At 38.4% G+C, this 15,483-nt stretch overlaps 2 protein-coding genes across 3 annotated transcripts in view; both read right to left on the reverse strand.

The window, feature by feature from the left end:
• Positions 1–1,117: 1,117 nt before the first annotated feature.
• lrrc28 (leucine rich repeat containing 28) lies at positions 1,118–7,654 on the reverse strand. 2 transcript variants are annotated; one of them, XM_023333004.1, is made up of 11 exons: positions 7,482–7,654; positions 6,970–7,072; positions 6,261–6,501; positions 6,112–6,152; positions 5,989–6,026; positions 5,768–5,905; positions 4,563–4,769; positions 4,375–4,477; positions 3,710–3,885; positions 2,363–2,522; positions 1,118–2,241 (listed from the first exon to the last, which is right to left on the reverse strand). In XM_023333004.1, the coding sequence occupies exons 3-11, from the start codon at positions 6,426–6,428 to the stop codon at positions 2,172–2,174; spliced, it is 1,101 nt and encodes a 366-aa protein (XP_023188772.1). In that variant the 5' UTR covers positions 6,429–6,501; positions 6,970–7,072; positions 7,482–7,654; the 3' UTR covers positions 1,118–2,171. The 2 variants fall into 2 exon arrangements, with proteins under 2 accessions (XP_023188772.1, XP_005796197.1); XM_005796140.3 differs by lacking the exon at positions 6,970–7,072.
• A 1,139-nt stretch (positions 7,655–8,793) lies between these two features.
• Positions 8,794–15,483, reverse strand: part of LOC102235279 (insulin-like growth factor 1 receptor) — a 52,734-nt gene continuing 46,044 nt past the window's right edge. Inside the window, exons 19-21 of the mRNA XM_023332383.1 lie at positions 15,121–15,250; positions 14,853–14,987; positions 8,794–13,722 (exon numbers count right to left, since the gene is read on the reverse strand). Coding sequence (XP_023188151.1) covers positions 13,236–13,722; positions 14,853–14,987; positions 15,121–15,250 — 752 coding nt within the window. The 3' untranslated portion in view covers positions 8,794–13,235. The remainder of the gene's footprint in view (positions 13,723–14,852; positions 14,988–15,120; positions 15,251–15,483) is intronic.

Raw genomic sequence — 15,483 nt, forward strand, 5'->3', positions numbered from 1 at the left:
GTGTCCTTGGGTCCTGGGCACATTCATGCACAGCACGGTGCACACACCGACAACAAAAGCAATCTTTAAGCTAAAACTAACTTTTGTTGTGCCAGATAGAAGATTAACTTATAAACACACTCCAAAACAGCTAAAGACTAATTGTCTACATACAGCATTTATAAAAATATGTTTTAGGATCATTATGTTTAGGTCAATACATCTAAATTGTTTCTATGTACAGATATGCACTAAACACTGCACCTTTTGTTCCAAAGCAAAACAAAGATAAAATTAGATAAAATTTCTTCTGAATGCTTGCTGAACGACCTGTCTGTGTGTTATTTTTGGAAATAACATACCATATTACCTCTTATTTGGGTGCATTGCCAGCAGGTTGTGCATTCCCTGAAGTCTCACACAAGAATGCAGGGTGAATGTGTGTTAATGCAAATGTGCAACGAGCCGAGACGTGGTGAGGGAGGTCAGAGAGTCTGACTACAGACCAGAGAGTCTGAACACACCATTGTTTCAGGTGATGGAGGCACTGCTCCTAGCTCCACAGCAACACACATTATTGCGTTTTTGGAGGGTTTGCCATGTAAAGAGCAGCAGAGCCCACTGACTTGGAAATATTTTTTGTGTCAAAAATGAGGAATTATTTTAATATTAAGAAAAGCTTTCCTGGTAATCCTGGATCTGGCCCTCCTTAGATGTTTTTTTAACAGAATTTCTTTTTCTGATTTTATCCTACATGATAGGAAGACAATGAGCTTTCCACTCCTGACCCACTGACACAAACAACTGTACAGGACTCCAAGTGTTATCCAGATCTGCAGCTTAGACACTGCCATTGGCTTCAAACCTGCTGCTGCAGTGACATGTGAAACTAAGCATGCCTCTAGAATTTTTTTACATTACAACCATGAGCCTGTGTGTATTTCTTTCTTGGAAAGTGTGGTGTACATACATATTAGACCACTATGAATCAATACATGCAGCTTTCACTGTAGTTAGAGCTGCTGTGTATCTCCCTCTTGAGCGTTTGCTCGAACTAAGCAGGAAGACATGGAAAGAGTCGAGCCTGAAATGTAAATTCTCACCTCAGATCAAATAATTGAGTCAAATTCACTCTAAGTCAAAGATCAGACAACATTTACTGCCAAAACAAACAACAAATATGAACTTCACAACATCTAAGCGTCAGTGCAGCCAGACAGTCACACAGTTTTCACCAAAAACAAAATTTAAAATGTGTGTGGAGTAGAAATAACTAGCATTGCGTTTTATTTTTTTCGTATTTTGTGTTAGCTTTCTGGTTCATGTAACTTTTGTCAAAATGAGATATCTTAATGTTTTAGATGGTGGAAGGAAACTGTTTCTAGGATGATAATTTTTAAAAACCTGATGTACAGATAAAGCCATAAGAAATCCTGCAACTTGTGCAACAAATGAAGAACCAGTGGGAAGAAAAAACATTTAAAGGGAACAGTTTGGTCTTGCAACTTTAACTGGCTTTTTTTTTTTTGGACACTATAATTTTGAGTATGAATGTAACATTGCACCTTATAATTGGATACACGACTTCTGCACAGAGACCTGAGTATTTGCCTTCTGTTGGGTAACTGAACAAAGCCTTATACTCACCGCTTTAAAATTACACATCAAACATAAATTTAAATAACAACCTTCAAATATTCTTGAGAACACACAACATTTGGTTATACTCCATAAAGAAATAAATGTGCCTGCTATAGGAAACTTTGCAGGCACATTTGAGTCATTTTGTGAAAAATGACTCAAAACTTTCACAAAAATCCAAGTGTTTGCTCTATAAAGTGCTTCGATGCGAGTGGGGGGGTGTTGTAGTTACCTCAGATCCAACCCGATTAGTGATGGAGCACACTGATCCCTCCTCAACCACAGACACACAAGAATATTCTACTTCTCGGTGGTTAGACATAAGAACATCATGAGCGCTTTGAATCTTTGTTCAAAGAGCTCTAGTGTTAACCAAGGAGCAGTACGTCTGTCGGTCACAAGGCAAGAGTTTCTCTGTGGTTCTTTTTGTCGTAATGATGAACAGAGTTCCTGCACAGGACGCCTCCGACGCTCAGCGCCTCATCACAAATGACAGGATATCATCTGTCACCTTCATGAGCGCAGACAGATCACAAAGAAGAGAAGTGATGTCACCCCTGCAGATCAAAGGTCCGGAGGCAGCGACTAGAGCAGCAGTAGGCCACAAAACTCACAGTTGTTCTGCAGAGGAAGGGGCGGAAATGCAGACAAGAAGCAAGGTTAATTAAAAACATTTATCCTGAAGATAAGACAGGGACAGTACCGGGACAGAAAAAGAAAGAAGGGGGACGTTTGTTCTGACCTGCGGTGGACTCCGGCCAGCGCCGTGTCACGCAGAGGGAAAAGCTTGGGATAGATGATGGTGAACATGGCTTGGCTGCAACGGTGACAGTGACCCAGAGGGAACTGCAGCAGGTCCAGCAGGCTCTTTGGGAGGATGATGGGAGGCAGCAAGTTCAGGCCTGAAAATACAACATGGGACGGATTAAAACGAGGTAACAGACAGTTAATTATTTTATTTATAAACAAATTTGTCTATCTGGGGGATCAATAGCTTGAACACTTGTATAAAAATTTTAACATAATATTTCTCCACTTTATTGTATTGAAATTTGTTTTATTTTCCTGTGTTTTATATGTTATTTTATGTCATGCTGCCCAACACTTTTCCAAATCTGGGAACAATGAAGTACATCTGACTTAAAAGCTTTTTTAAAATATATATTTTTTATGGGGATTTATGAGTGGCCCATACAAAGTAGCACATAGTTATTAAGTGGAAGGAAAAAAACAAAAAAAAACAATTCACACAAAAATCACAAAAGTTTGCTGTGAATTTGTACTTTGTCCTTTTATACCCATTAATAAAATCCGGTGTGATTTGGGAAACCAACATATTAATAATTGGAGTTTTCCTGTGTATAAATTAATTTCTGGGATCAAATTTTGAAGAAGTTGGGACACCAACATGGTCATCCACCACTGACAAGGTGAGAAAGGAGAGCATCAATTGTTGAAGCAGCCAAGAGGTTCATGTAACTCTGAAGGGGCTGCAGTCACATAGATTTTCTTCTACTTTACAACCATGCAGTACGTCACTTGGGTCTATCCTGAAAAAATTCCCAATAAAATACATTGAAGGCTCTAGTTACAATGGGGCAAAATGAGAAAAAAAAAATCAAGAGAAAAAAAATACTTCAGCAAGACACACTCAACAACCTAACTTTAATGCAGTTTAGATAGTAATTCAGCGTGAGAACATTACTGACAACACATTTAATTAATGCAAATATTATTTACTACACAGATCTGCTTAAACAGAATTGCCTAAAGGAGCTGGTTATGGAGACGAGAAGTTTTTCATTTCAATTCCCTGAACAAACAGCGATGAGTCACTTTTATGATGAAACTGCCTTCATGGATTTCATGGTCAAAAAATACTGAATGTTAGGCAATTAAACTCCTTCCTACAGGACAGCAAGAAGGTTAATGGAAAAATAAACACATTTAGAAAATTAAGGAGTAACTAAATAAAAATGAGGACAAAATCTGAACATATTTAAGACTTTTTTTAAGCTGAAATGACCAAAAGAATGTGATAGTTCAGAGGATGCAGAAACCATATATTCTAGTTACAGCCTGCTCCCACCTGCTGGGCGGTGATGGTAGATGCGATGCATAGTCCTCATAGCCAGCTCTTCCAGCGGAACCACGTTATCCGTCTGCGAACCAATCACCTTCACTTCAGCCGGCAGCCCCACCAGGGCCTCAGTCAGTACCTCACCCATGCTGCCCCCCTCCAGAGCCTGAGATGATAAGCCACACCTGCACACACACCAGGTAAAGTTGTTACCTGAGTGAGCAGCTGTACTACAGGGAGCTTGAAGTGATAATTACCATTATATCCTGCCAAAAAGTGCAGACTCTGCACATTTGATATGCATGTGTTTGGGAGGCTTGCGTCGTATTAAACACCAGAAATGTAACATCATTGGCTTAGAAATTTATTCTTTGAAATCTGAGAGAAAGATGTTGACCACACTACCGTGTGTAGATCTTTTCTTTTTTTTTCCCAGATAAAAAAGGCTGCACTGAAGTGAAAACTCAACTTCTCCACAGGCACTCATTTTTATTTTTGCTTGTTGGCTGATTGTGTCACACTAAACCCTCTCATATGCATCAAAATTGTTCTAATGTCAGAGTTTTTTGTTATTTCACTTCAGTTTAGTGATTTTAATAGCTATCCAAGTAAGCCAACTACACCCAGTTGAAATACTCTACTGAAATAACTGCTGTCAGTGTTAACGATGTTACCCGCTGCAGCCGATGACCTTGTTGTACAGATAGGAGGGAAGGCCTTTCAGATCCACGTTGTTATCTACAAACACAAACTGCAGCTCTCGGGATCTGCCCAGATCTATAAAAGAGGCAGACGATTAACAATGCATCACTCATGATATCCAGATCACTGCAGTCGATCGCAGACACAGCACCATACTGACCGAGTGGTAGGAAGGTTAGGCGATTGGCCGCCATGGAGAGCTGGTTGAGGCGGTGCAGCCAGCAGAGCTGGCGGGGAACATGACTCAGAAGGTTGTGGTCCACTGTGAGGTTCTGCAGGGAGAGGCAGCGGTGGAGGCGGTCCGGAAGAGACATTAGCTGGTTCATAGCCAAGTCGAGGGTCTCCAGGTCCTGCAGATCACCAATCTCTGAGTGAAAAATAACAAATATTAGCTGAGGAAGCATTAATATTAGGAGAACAGAGTGGTTATTTGGGACTTTAAAGTTTAAAACAAAGTACACTTTAAAAACAAAGGACTACACTAAAAATCTCTTGAGGCCAAAAATAGCCATATGTAGTACGTGAGAGTGCACAATAACTGCTGAAGATTAACATTATGACAAAACACGAGCTTATGGGTGGTGGATAACTTCATTCTACAGTTTAGCTGAAGAGCTCAGACGCCATCTGCTGGCAAACTGAGGATTTACATCCATGTGGTAAACAAGCACATGGGATTCAACAGCGCAGATGTGCCCAAAAGTTTTGAACTTACACAAATTAATACTTTAGACTTCCCATGATAAGTGTGTTAAATAAGTGGGTTGCCACCTATGCAGAGTTTTCTCAACATTGGCAGAAGGAGAGTGTGAATGCACATGAATACAAGGTGAAGCAGAACCTTACAGACAACAGAATCATACCAAGAATGGCAGCAAAAAGACCATGAATGTCTAAACAAAAACATCAAGACCCAACTTAATCCTACAGGAAGTTCAAAGTTGGACAAGGGAGTTTTTTTTCTTAGGAATTCTTCTGATTGGTTGAAACAAATACTAATTTGTCAAAAAAAATAAGTGAGTGCTATGATGAATTTGTACAACAGTAAAGTTTCCTAATATCATTTACAAACAGTTCTTCAATAAAGAGTGGATTCAAAACATCCTGCAAGTCCAACTTCTTCCAGTCTTCACCTCTTCATGTAAAAAAAAAAAAAAGTAATCAACCTGAAACAGAACGTTCCTAATCTTTTCTGTAGGAGGTTGATTGGGAAGTGTGTAAAACACAGAATGGCACAACAAATACACGTACCGTTAGACAATGTTGCTCTCACTACTTTCTATTTTTGTGACATAAACATTCAGACCATGAAATTCCCCTACATTTTTATTTTGTTTGTAAATTTAAAACTGAAATAACATTTACCTGGTGGAAGGCATTTGAGTTGATTATTGGACAGTCTCAGGTGTCGCAGAGACCTCAGACGCCCAATCTCTGGGCAGAGCATCTGGAGGGCATTATTGCTCAGGTCCAGTGACTGCAGTCGTGCCAGGTTTCCAATAGCTGGAAATCAAAAGATTAGTTAGTAGTTACATCTAATTTCTTTGAAATAATGGCACAATTTCATGGTCATACTGCAGTCCTACCTTCAGGAATAATGACGATGTTGTTTGAGTGAAGGTACCTTGAATCAAATACAAAATGTGATTTAAATTAAATATTTAATTTCAACAAAAATATAAAGATATCTGAGCAATTTGAGCACTTACAATTCTATAAGATTCGGGAGCTTCTGAGCAAGATTATCAGGCTGATAAAAACAGGACAAAAGCAGAAGTTATAAGTGATCTCAGGAACAAAACGTCAGTCATTCATGAGTGCTTTTTTAAAATCACAGATGATGGTGCTGTGAGGATACCAGTGTAGTCAGCGAGTTTCTCTTCATGTACAATCTCTCCAGAAACTGTAGTCCTTCATCTTTTAGCAGCTCTACTGGAAAAATGTTCAGGTTTTTGTAGTTCAGGAACAGGTTTTTGTGACGCTCCTGCTTGGCCATGAATATAGTCTCGTGGAGTTCAGTTGCCATTTCTCAGGAAAGCTCTCCCCTCTTGGATGAAGGATGAAGGCAATGCCTGAATCTCCTATAGCATCACTGTTTCCTGAAAGTCAACAAACATGACAGGTTCATCTCAATCAACTAGAATCTCTTCAACAAGTTAATTTAGTGCACAAAATGTGAACCCCATACAAAATACTGATTAATTATATAATATTATATAAATACAGCACACTATGTCCCGATCTATTGGCCTGGAAAATATCAGCCTTATTTATAAGGCTTTGGGATTCCAGCAATCCACGATGAAACTTTACGGAAAATATTTTCTGGACTAATATAATAAAAAAAAAAACTACTTTTAGGAAGGTGTGTCTGATAATAACAAACATTAAGTGTAACAAAATAGGAAAATAGGTTCAGTTTTCAAATTATATCAACACAAAAAACAACTCAGCTTAAAATCTAGCTATCTGTGCAACAAATTCAAATAAAAATATGATTTTCATTTTGAAATGAAATGCTGAAATAAAAGCAATTTTAGATGCTACTCAAATTCGCCGAGAGGCACCTGCACATTACTCTTGTGAGACCCTTTCAGTCACAGGTGTCAAACTCCAGTCCTGGAGGGCCACTGCCCTGCAACTTTTAGATGTGCCTCTGCTGCACCACACCTGAATAGAATAATTAGGTCGTTAGCAGGCCTCTACACAAGAAGTAGGTAATTAAGCCATTTCATTCCAGTGTTTTGTACCTGTGGTACATCTAAAAACTGCAGGATTGCAGGGGTGTCAAACTTGAGGACTGGAGTTTGACACCCCTGCGAGAGAGAAAGTTAAAAAAAACAAAACGACAGCTGCATGCAGTAATGTGGCCAGATAGCATTTTATGTTTGTAGTGGTTTTGAGCAAGACCCACCAGTACATATAAGGCTAGAAAGAGCAACAAAAGGTTAATGATGCATGTAGGACCTGTCCGCTGTTCTCCTTTTTTAGCACAAACAAGTCAGATCTGTGACCTGCAATAGCCACTTTGCTAATTGGTTACTAGCAGAACACACAGTTTAAAACAAAAATAATTTACCTTAGTAACAGGAGACCATTGTAAGACACCGTAACTGGCCAACATCGTCTCTTCATCTCACGGAAGAAACCCGTGAGCCCTGGAAGAGCTAAACATCCGAACAAGAAGCTTCAGGTTAGCAACAATGATCTGTCGTAAACAAGCCTGCGTCACCGCACAAATTCTTCTCTTTTTCATTTCAAGGCCGAGATGGCGCCGCTGGGGTTTTGCTGCCCCCAACTGGTAAGTAACCGAACTGCACTACGAAGAGTGGTTGTAAAGCGGCAAGATACTGTATATACCACTTTACAAGCAGAAACCTCAACTTATCTTATCGGAATTTTAATAGACCAAGACAAAGTTTTGTGGTATGCATCTATGTTCAACCCCAGTAAGTAAATATTTGCAATTAATGCAAATATCTATCTTTTGTGATGGGACTCATCCCACTATTCACATCTAGAGGCTGAAACTATTGTCCATTTCGCTTTGAAAAGCAGCCTAAGATCAGTCAGATCAGACAGAGAGCATATGTAAATATACATTTTTACATCTAGCCAAATATTTTTCTTTTTATTGAATATATTGTGGTGGGAAAATTATTATAAGTTAACATCTGCTTGGAAATAATTTTTTTCCACAACACTGTGTACCGACTTTGACCAGGGCTTTCTAAGACAAGAATTTACTTTGATCTAAACTATTTCTCTGTAGTTCTGGCTGTATGTGTTAAGGTTATGTTCCTTTTGTAAGATGAACACTTGCACTTTTTGTAGCCTTAAAGCTTTATCCTTCTTATCAGCTCTGGTCTGCTTTGCTGTTCATGATGGAGAAAAGCATCTTCACAGTATGATGCTGCAACCACTGGGTATTCACCATGGCAATAGTGAGTCCAAGGACATTTTGAGTCCGTTTAACATATGAGGCCGTTTGTTCCAATGTATGAGGATGTTTTCCTGAGACCTGATGCCAGGTTTATGGAGTTTAAAACCACTAATTTTCCTGCCGATGGATTCTCCCATGTAGTATGCTAAAGCATCCATCCATCTGCCATATTTATTGTAAGGAGGCTGGTGTCTACTTCCAGCAATTACTGGGTATCCTGAACAGGTCTACCGTTTATCACAAAAGGTAAAATATGTGATAAATTTATGTTTTTCCTTCAATATACACTTTCCTGTCAATACTGGTTTGTCACAGAGGTGCTTCAATTAAGAAAATCCTAAATTTAGTTATAAATATTACCCAAAAGGACTAACATGGTCAGATGTTTTCCTTTCAATGTAAAATAGTTCAAACGGGATCAAATAAAGACATGCCACACAAATTGCATACATTTTTTTTATTCATCTTAAATTTTGTGTAGAAAAAAAAAAAAAGAACGAGGAAATAGACATTCTCTTTTCCTTCAGCCAATCATTTTATCCCAGTAATATATTGACAACAAGAAAAAAATCTTACAACAGCATGTACAAAAGAAAAACCAAAATGAAACATCAGTCCAAACAATCGGTTTAACAGAAATCCAGGACTTGGAAGGCTATCAATAACTTACTTATTTTAAAATAAATGTAACAAACTGTCAATGTAACGTGTGTATATATATAAAAAAGTGAGGGATGAGTTGAGAAGAGAAACAAAAACTTGATTGTTTTTATGTTACCTCTGAGGTGTTCCAGTGGTAAAAAGAAGAAAAAAAATAAAACTAAAAATCTGGCAAAAATCAGACCACAAACAAACCTGATTTCAGAAATTGATTAGTATTTTATAGCAAGACTGGCTGAGAAAGGATAGAACAAGAAGCTTGATAAAATATAGCACAGGTCTGCTTTTAGAGAAAGTGCTTTCTCTCTCTAGAGACATTTCTCCAATTTACAGCCATCAAATCATGGTGGGAACAGCTGCTGGGCAGAAAGAAGCTACAACTCAGGAATATTATATGTAACAAATGAAAGAATGTAGTGTCATAGAGGGAAATGGTCCAGTGAAACCATCTCATACCTCATGTTGCATTCCACTAGGTTTCACTTGAATCAGCAAATACAGACCCCCAAAAGAGCCCACTAGCCAACTGAAGCTACTCCCATAAAGAAAATATATATATTTGTTCAGCATCTCTATATAAAAAGATCAAGTTCTCTAGTAGTAGCATAAAGAATGTTTGATGTGTCCGAGCCCCTAGACTGCTTCCACAATGGTTTGGTTTGTGGTTTGAATTTGACCTTTACACAGCACCCAGTGAGATCAAACAGCTGAGATGACATATTTTGTGTTTTATACAAGTAAATAGATTGGACAAAACAAAAAGTGAGGTAGATGGATGGTTGAAGGAAGTAATAACAAAGCCTTCTCCCAGAATATCAAAAGAGCATAAAAATGAGATCAAAACAAAAAAAAAAAAAAGGGAAAAAACTCAAGGGGAGATTTGTACAGTGATTACCACTTCACAAAAAAAAAGAAATAAATAGCAGAAACATCTGGGAATTGAATTAAAATGTCACTTTTGAGACTATTCCATGTGGTCCTCGATTAAGATAGGTCAACATTTTATTATTGATGCTCAAACGTGAAGAAAAGATTTTATTTTCTCCAACAGAAGGGATTCATAGTGTATTTCTCTCATCAGTCCTTTAAGGTCACAATATCTTAGTGTTATTGAAGCATTTCAAAGGAAAACTGAATGCTGCAGGTAAATTCAGTCCTATTTAGTCACACAAATCTTCAATATACACATTAAACGTTTACAAAATATTGAAAAAGAAAGAACAGAAGCTACTTCAACATATGGATATATTTCAAAAAAGCTTTTGCTCGAGAGGCAAGTGAAATGATCCAGTCGAAGAGTAATATAAAGAAATACAAAGAAAGGGCTTTTTGCTTTCTAGAGACCGTAAATTAACTTAACTGAAACACTGACAAAAAGTAGAAGGAAATTATCAGAAAATGGCAAACCAAAAATTTACTTTACATCATTTGAAATGTGTAGGAAGCAAAAAAAGATGTAAGGGATAACACAAAGTTTCCACCTATATTAGCAAATGTTATTGTTTGTTGCACATTCTGTTTATCTGCTCTCTATCTGTCACATCATTTTCTAGCTTCCTTACAACTTCTGACAACCCAGAGAACGCAGAGAAAACCTATCAAGAAAAAAGTTGTTTCACTGTGAAACACTAAATAATAATTGAACTGTTTCACATGTTTAAACATAGTGAACTAAAGTTAATCTTTGTGTATATAGACAGGGCTAAAAAAAAGCTACTCAGAACAATTAGCTCCAGGAAAAGAAAAATGCTCTTAATATTAAATCTCTTGCTCTTAAAATAAGATGAAATATCCATTTTGTATTAATATGTGAGCAACTTTTACCACAACAGGACAAATTTACAAGGTGCTTTAACTGCTAACATTTGGTTTGTAAGCTATTCCTTGCTGGCTGCAATTTAGCCACTGCTGAAATGAACACAAAATTGCTATTTTTATGTCAGAAGAAGTCCAATGTATGTCTAAGGTTCCTGTAAATTCACATTTCAGAATTATAGATGTTTGATATATGCATACACTCAAGTGCAGTGCAGTTGCTACTCAGTCAGTGACATGAAAAACCTAAATGACGTGCACAGGAATGTATTAAAAGTCAATTAATTTAAATATATGAAAAACTAGAAACTACAAGAATGGGGGCTGGACAAAAGTCTGGAAATGGAATTGTTTTTCTGCTGATCTAGACTACATATCCATGTGTTTTAAGGATGTTTAGCAACCCTTAGTTTGGTAAAAGCTAGTTCCGATAAAAGTTTAACAGAGTCTGAATAAATGCTGCTTGATGAAATAGAACGCAGTTACTTTCCGCGCAAGAAAACTCAAATTATAAATGTGCCCACTTGGAGAGTCTGAATACATCCCTTCAAAAAGGATTTTTTTTTTTTGCCAAATTCAGATAATTTAACTCACAATATTTTACTATATTCTAAAACTTTTGATGGTTTTCCTACTTTTTGTCAGTATTTTGGTTGCATACAACTTGGGCAAGGACATACCAAAAGATTGAGACCAAGAAACTTCTTGTTACTGATTGTGGTGATAAACATTGCTTTCATACTGATGAAACAATCTGACATAGAACAACAAACACAAGGTAGGATGTCTCTGGGTAACAGCAGCACAAAAAAGGAAAATAAAGAAAAAAAGGGGGAGCAGAAAAGGATTTAGCTTTTCTCTTTCACCTGAGATTTTATTTGGGACACCAGGCTTGTGAATCTGATGATGAAAGCACGAGAGAACATGGATGCCCTCTAGAGGGATGCGAGGAAGATACGGGTCTTTAATCCAAGGCAAGTTATTGTACCTCTTATTCAATTACAGAAACAAAATCAGTTCATAAACAACAAAACAATGACAAGCAAAAAAAAGAAACCGAGTGAAAATGTTCCGAGCTGAAAACCAACCTGAAGAAGTTTATATATATATATATATATATATATATATATATATATATAGATATAGATATCACAAGAGAAACAAGGAATAGCAGCTTCTTTCTGTACATGATGAAAGGTTTTGACTGTATAAAAGTTAGAAAAGTGAAAAAACAACTGGTTTGTACATAAATGCTCTGCACATGTAGAGATGTAAATGTTGGCAAGTATTTACAAGTGTAAAAAAATACCTGTTCGTGTACAACAAGGATGCCTCTGACCTTGGGGAAAACTCAGATGTACAGATCTGACGTTCATGTTCTCCTCTTGACTGCTCTTCCTCTGCAGTCCTTTCCTTTTTTGTGTGTGTTTTGTCGTACATATTTTGCTACGCGATTCACTGTTAAACCCCAACGTAACAGCACTTTGTGGCAGCTGGCTCTATTTCAGGTAAACTGACGGGACTGAAGTCTACGCAGGGATCTGACGGAGTTGAAAAACTGCAGATCACAGTCAGCACTAGAAAAAACGAGCAGGACGGTTGAGGAAAGTTGACGTCCGTCTGGCCTCTAAATGAATGATGTGGTGGAAGATCAAAGTGCATTTGCTTGTTTTCTCCTTCCATTTTCACGACTGCATCTTGAGGAGCAACAGGATAAGAAAATGTGAAAGCAGAAGAGTTTGGCAACAGATTTGGCAGAGCTGACTGTTCTCCAATTGTTTGTTTCAGCGGATTGGCTTTTGACCCGGCATTATGCCGACGTTCGACCCTCACAGCAGCCGGTTTCACAAGCGACTGGTGACCTCGTTCAAGAGCTTGTTAATCTTTAGATATGCTTAATGTTTCCACCATAATGCCCGCTCAAAAGCACACATAAACAACGCTGATAATTCATAAAGGCCTACACGTTTTGTTTCCTCATTCAGAAACATAAAAAAGTAACAAATAACAATTTATAAAATAAGTTTAGCCACAGAGAGAGTGAAATAACTCCCCTCAAAATTATTTTTTTATGAATTCTTATTTTACTGAAGATTTTGTTTCTTTCTTTTTCTTTTTGGTCTTTCCACTCAGCAGCAGGAGCAGTGTCACAAATAACAGCCAGCTGGTAGAAACTCATACTATTTTATTTAAGATTAAAAAAAAAAGAAAAAGAAAAGTGTGCGGCCATACAGCAGGACATTAACTCTTTGAAAGTTTTTTCCATCTTTACGCAAGTCTCAAAATATCCACATCTTATCCTGTTGAGAAGGTTTCACTGTGATTCAGACAAACAAAGAGAAAAAAAGAAAACCACCCAGTCAGACTTGTGGTTCTTCGGGTCCGTGGGTGAACGGTGTTCGTGTTTCTGCCCAATCAGCAGGCAGACGACTGTGGGAGAGGCATGGCGCGCTCATTTTTGCGTCCTCCGTTCATGTGTGCGTACGGCGGCAGTTCGTCCAGGTTTGGCCGCACTGTTGGTCCCGAACTCGCAGGAAGGCCAGTCCCAGAGAGTCCGTTGGCCGCCTGCTGGCTCAAAGGCTGCTTGTCCATGACTGCGCTCGACGTGCAGGGAGAGGACGGGGAGTTGGGCGTTTGTGACGGGGCAGGCGCCCCCTCTGAGCTTGGAGATGGGGGGTTCTGCTGCGAAGAAGAAGAAGAGGATTCCAGGGGAACATCCGTGGAGTGGTCCAGTTTATCCAGGTGGAGCTGTGGAGCTTCAGTGGGCTTGTTGTCGGCACTGTAGTAGAAACTAACCTCTTTGAAAGACGGGTCCAGCTCCTCCTTGATGCTGCTGATGATCTCAACGAAGGAGGGACGCATTTTAGGGTTGTACTGCCAACACATACGCATCAGCTCGAATCTGCACGCAAAGGAATATTGGTTATAACATAATTATGCTGCATATGCTACTGAAGTAATCTCTCAGAGAAAAGATGTGCTTTGTTACAAGAAGCTACAGCTGGGCTATACAACTTTATAACTAAATCTCAAATTTTTTCATACCAGATTTGATTTCCGATTTTAATAACTTTTTTCCTCGCTATTTTCTAAAAACAAATTTACAAATAACAGAAAATACTTTCAAAACATCAGCCATCTCCTCTGTGAGTTGTACAACGGATGACTAAGGCCCGGTTTCAAGAATTTTTGCCTAATTACGAGAATACAGTCATAATATAGATAGAATAAAAATGTAATTTTACCAAAAGAACATCTTAAAATTAAAAGGCCAAGGTTGAGTAAATGAGAAAAAAGTTTTGAAAGAGTTTTCTCGTTCTATCCTGAGCAGCTCAGTCTGTTCTTCCTTTCTTCAAAATAGAAACATTCCTATGCTCAATTTGTTTCAAAGTCGTTCTTCTGATAATAATTTGATGCCGATGTGATAAAAGATGAAGTATTTGCTTATTGGTAAAACTTATACCAAAGTATAACGTCAAAAGATTCCTAATATTCCTCATCTTATTTCTGTGTGTCAGAATTCTCATGTGCATCACAGAAAAGTTATGGGAATTCAATAAATATAAGAACTGATTTATTCTGGTTTTTTTTATCCAACCTAGGAGGCAGTTTTTGTCAAAATCAGTTGCAAAGTCACCAAAATACATGACATTTAAATAGTAAGACATCAACCATTATTCTAAAATGCTTCATGCAGGAGAAAACAAGTTTATGACTTTGTGTCTTTGCAATTTTCTCATTAAAGTTGTCTGTCATGCTTGCAAGTTGTTTGTTGTGGAATCATATTTGGCCTGTTTCATATTAGAGACAAACTCTTCAAAGCACACAAAAACGCACAATGTAAAACAGACTGCAGTGAGCACTGCCGTTTAGAAATCTCACAGGCCACAAGCGGCACTGCTGCATGGTGGGAGTAGCTGGTAGTCACTTATAATTAGACGGCAGAGTAAAGGGAAACATGGTAAACAGAGAGACAAGTATATGGGAGCATAATAGGCAATTGTGCAGGGTGGTGTGTGTGTGGTGTCTTACAGCATGTCTGGACAGTTCTGTGGTTTCTCCAGCAGTCCTCCCTCCATTACAAAGCGAAGGACTTGCTCGTTGGACAGACCCTGGTAAGGCTGCTCTGCCAGAGTGGCTATTTCCCACAAAACAACCCCAAATGACCTGCACAGAGGAAACAGTAGAAAGGGGTGTGAAGGTTGGTAAGTCTGTCTATCATTACAGAATCCAAAGGATATTTTCTGAAGCACCGTGTGAAGAACGAGGACTCCATGTGTGTTTGCGTGCGCCTGCTTACCAGACGTCTGAGTTGGTGGTGAAAACGCCATCCTTCAGAGACTCGGGTGACATCCAGCGGACAGGGAGCAGACCTTTACCACCTTTGCGATAGTAATCGGTCTCATAGATGTCTCTGGTCATGCCAAAATCTGCAGAGAGATTGAAGAGGACACACTTCAGCAAAAAGAGAAAGATTGCATCCAATTGAAAAATCCTAAGGTATTAGAAAAACAGAATTTTAACGAGTAAATATTGAGCAAATTTCCTTTTGCATTCTTGCTGTAATTACTGTCTGTCGAGTGGCTCCATTTAGGATGGGAGGGCATTCTTTAGTCAGATTATAGTCCTAGAAATAGTATTGAATTAACCATAATCCTTTGGA

This window comes from Xiphophorus maculatus, chromosome 4 (assembly GCF_002775205.1).
Source record: "Xiphophorus maculatus strain JP 163 A chromosome 4, X_maculatus-5.0-male, whole genome shotgun sequence".
Taxonomy (NCBI): domain Eukaryota; kingdom Metazoa; phylum Chordata; class Actinopteri; order Cyprinodontiformes; family Poeciliidae; genus Xiphophorus; species Xiphophorus maculatus.

What these genes read in the sequence shown, in the direction of transcription:
- lrrc28 (XM_005796140.3), bottom strand. Translation starts at nt 6,428, where the DNA reads ATGGCAACTGAACTCCACGAGACTATATTCATGGCCAAGCAGGAGCGT. An exon ending in CCTAACCTTCCTACCACTCG is followed by an intron (nt 4,478 to 4,562) that starts GTCAGTATGGTG and finishes CCTCTTTTATAG; the next exon opens with ATCTGGGCAGATCCCGAGAG. An exon ending in AAGGTCATCGGCTGCAGCGG is followed by an intron (nt 3,886 to 4,374) that starts GTAACATCGTTA and finishes GTGTGTGTGCAG; the next exon opens with GTGTGGCTTATCATCTCAGG.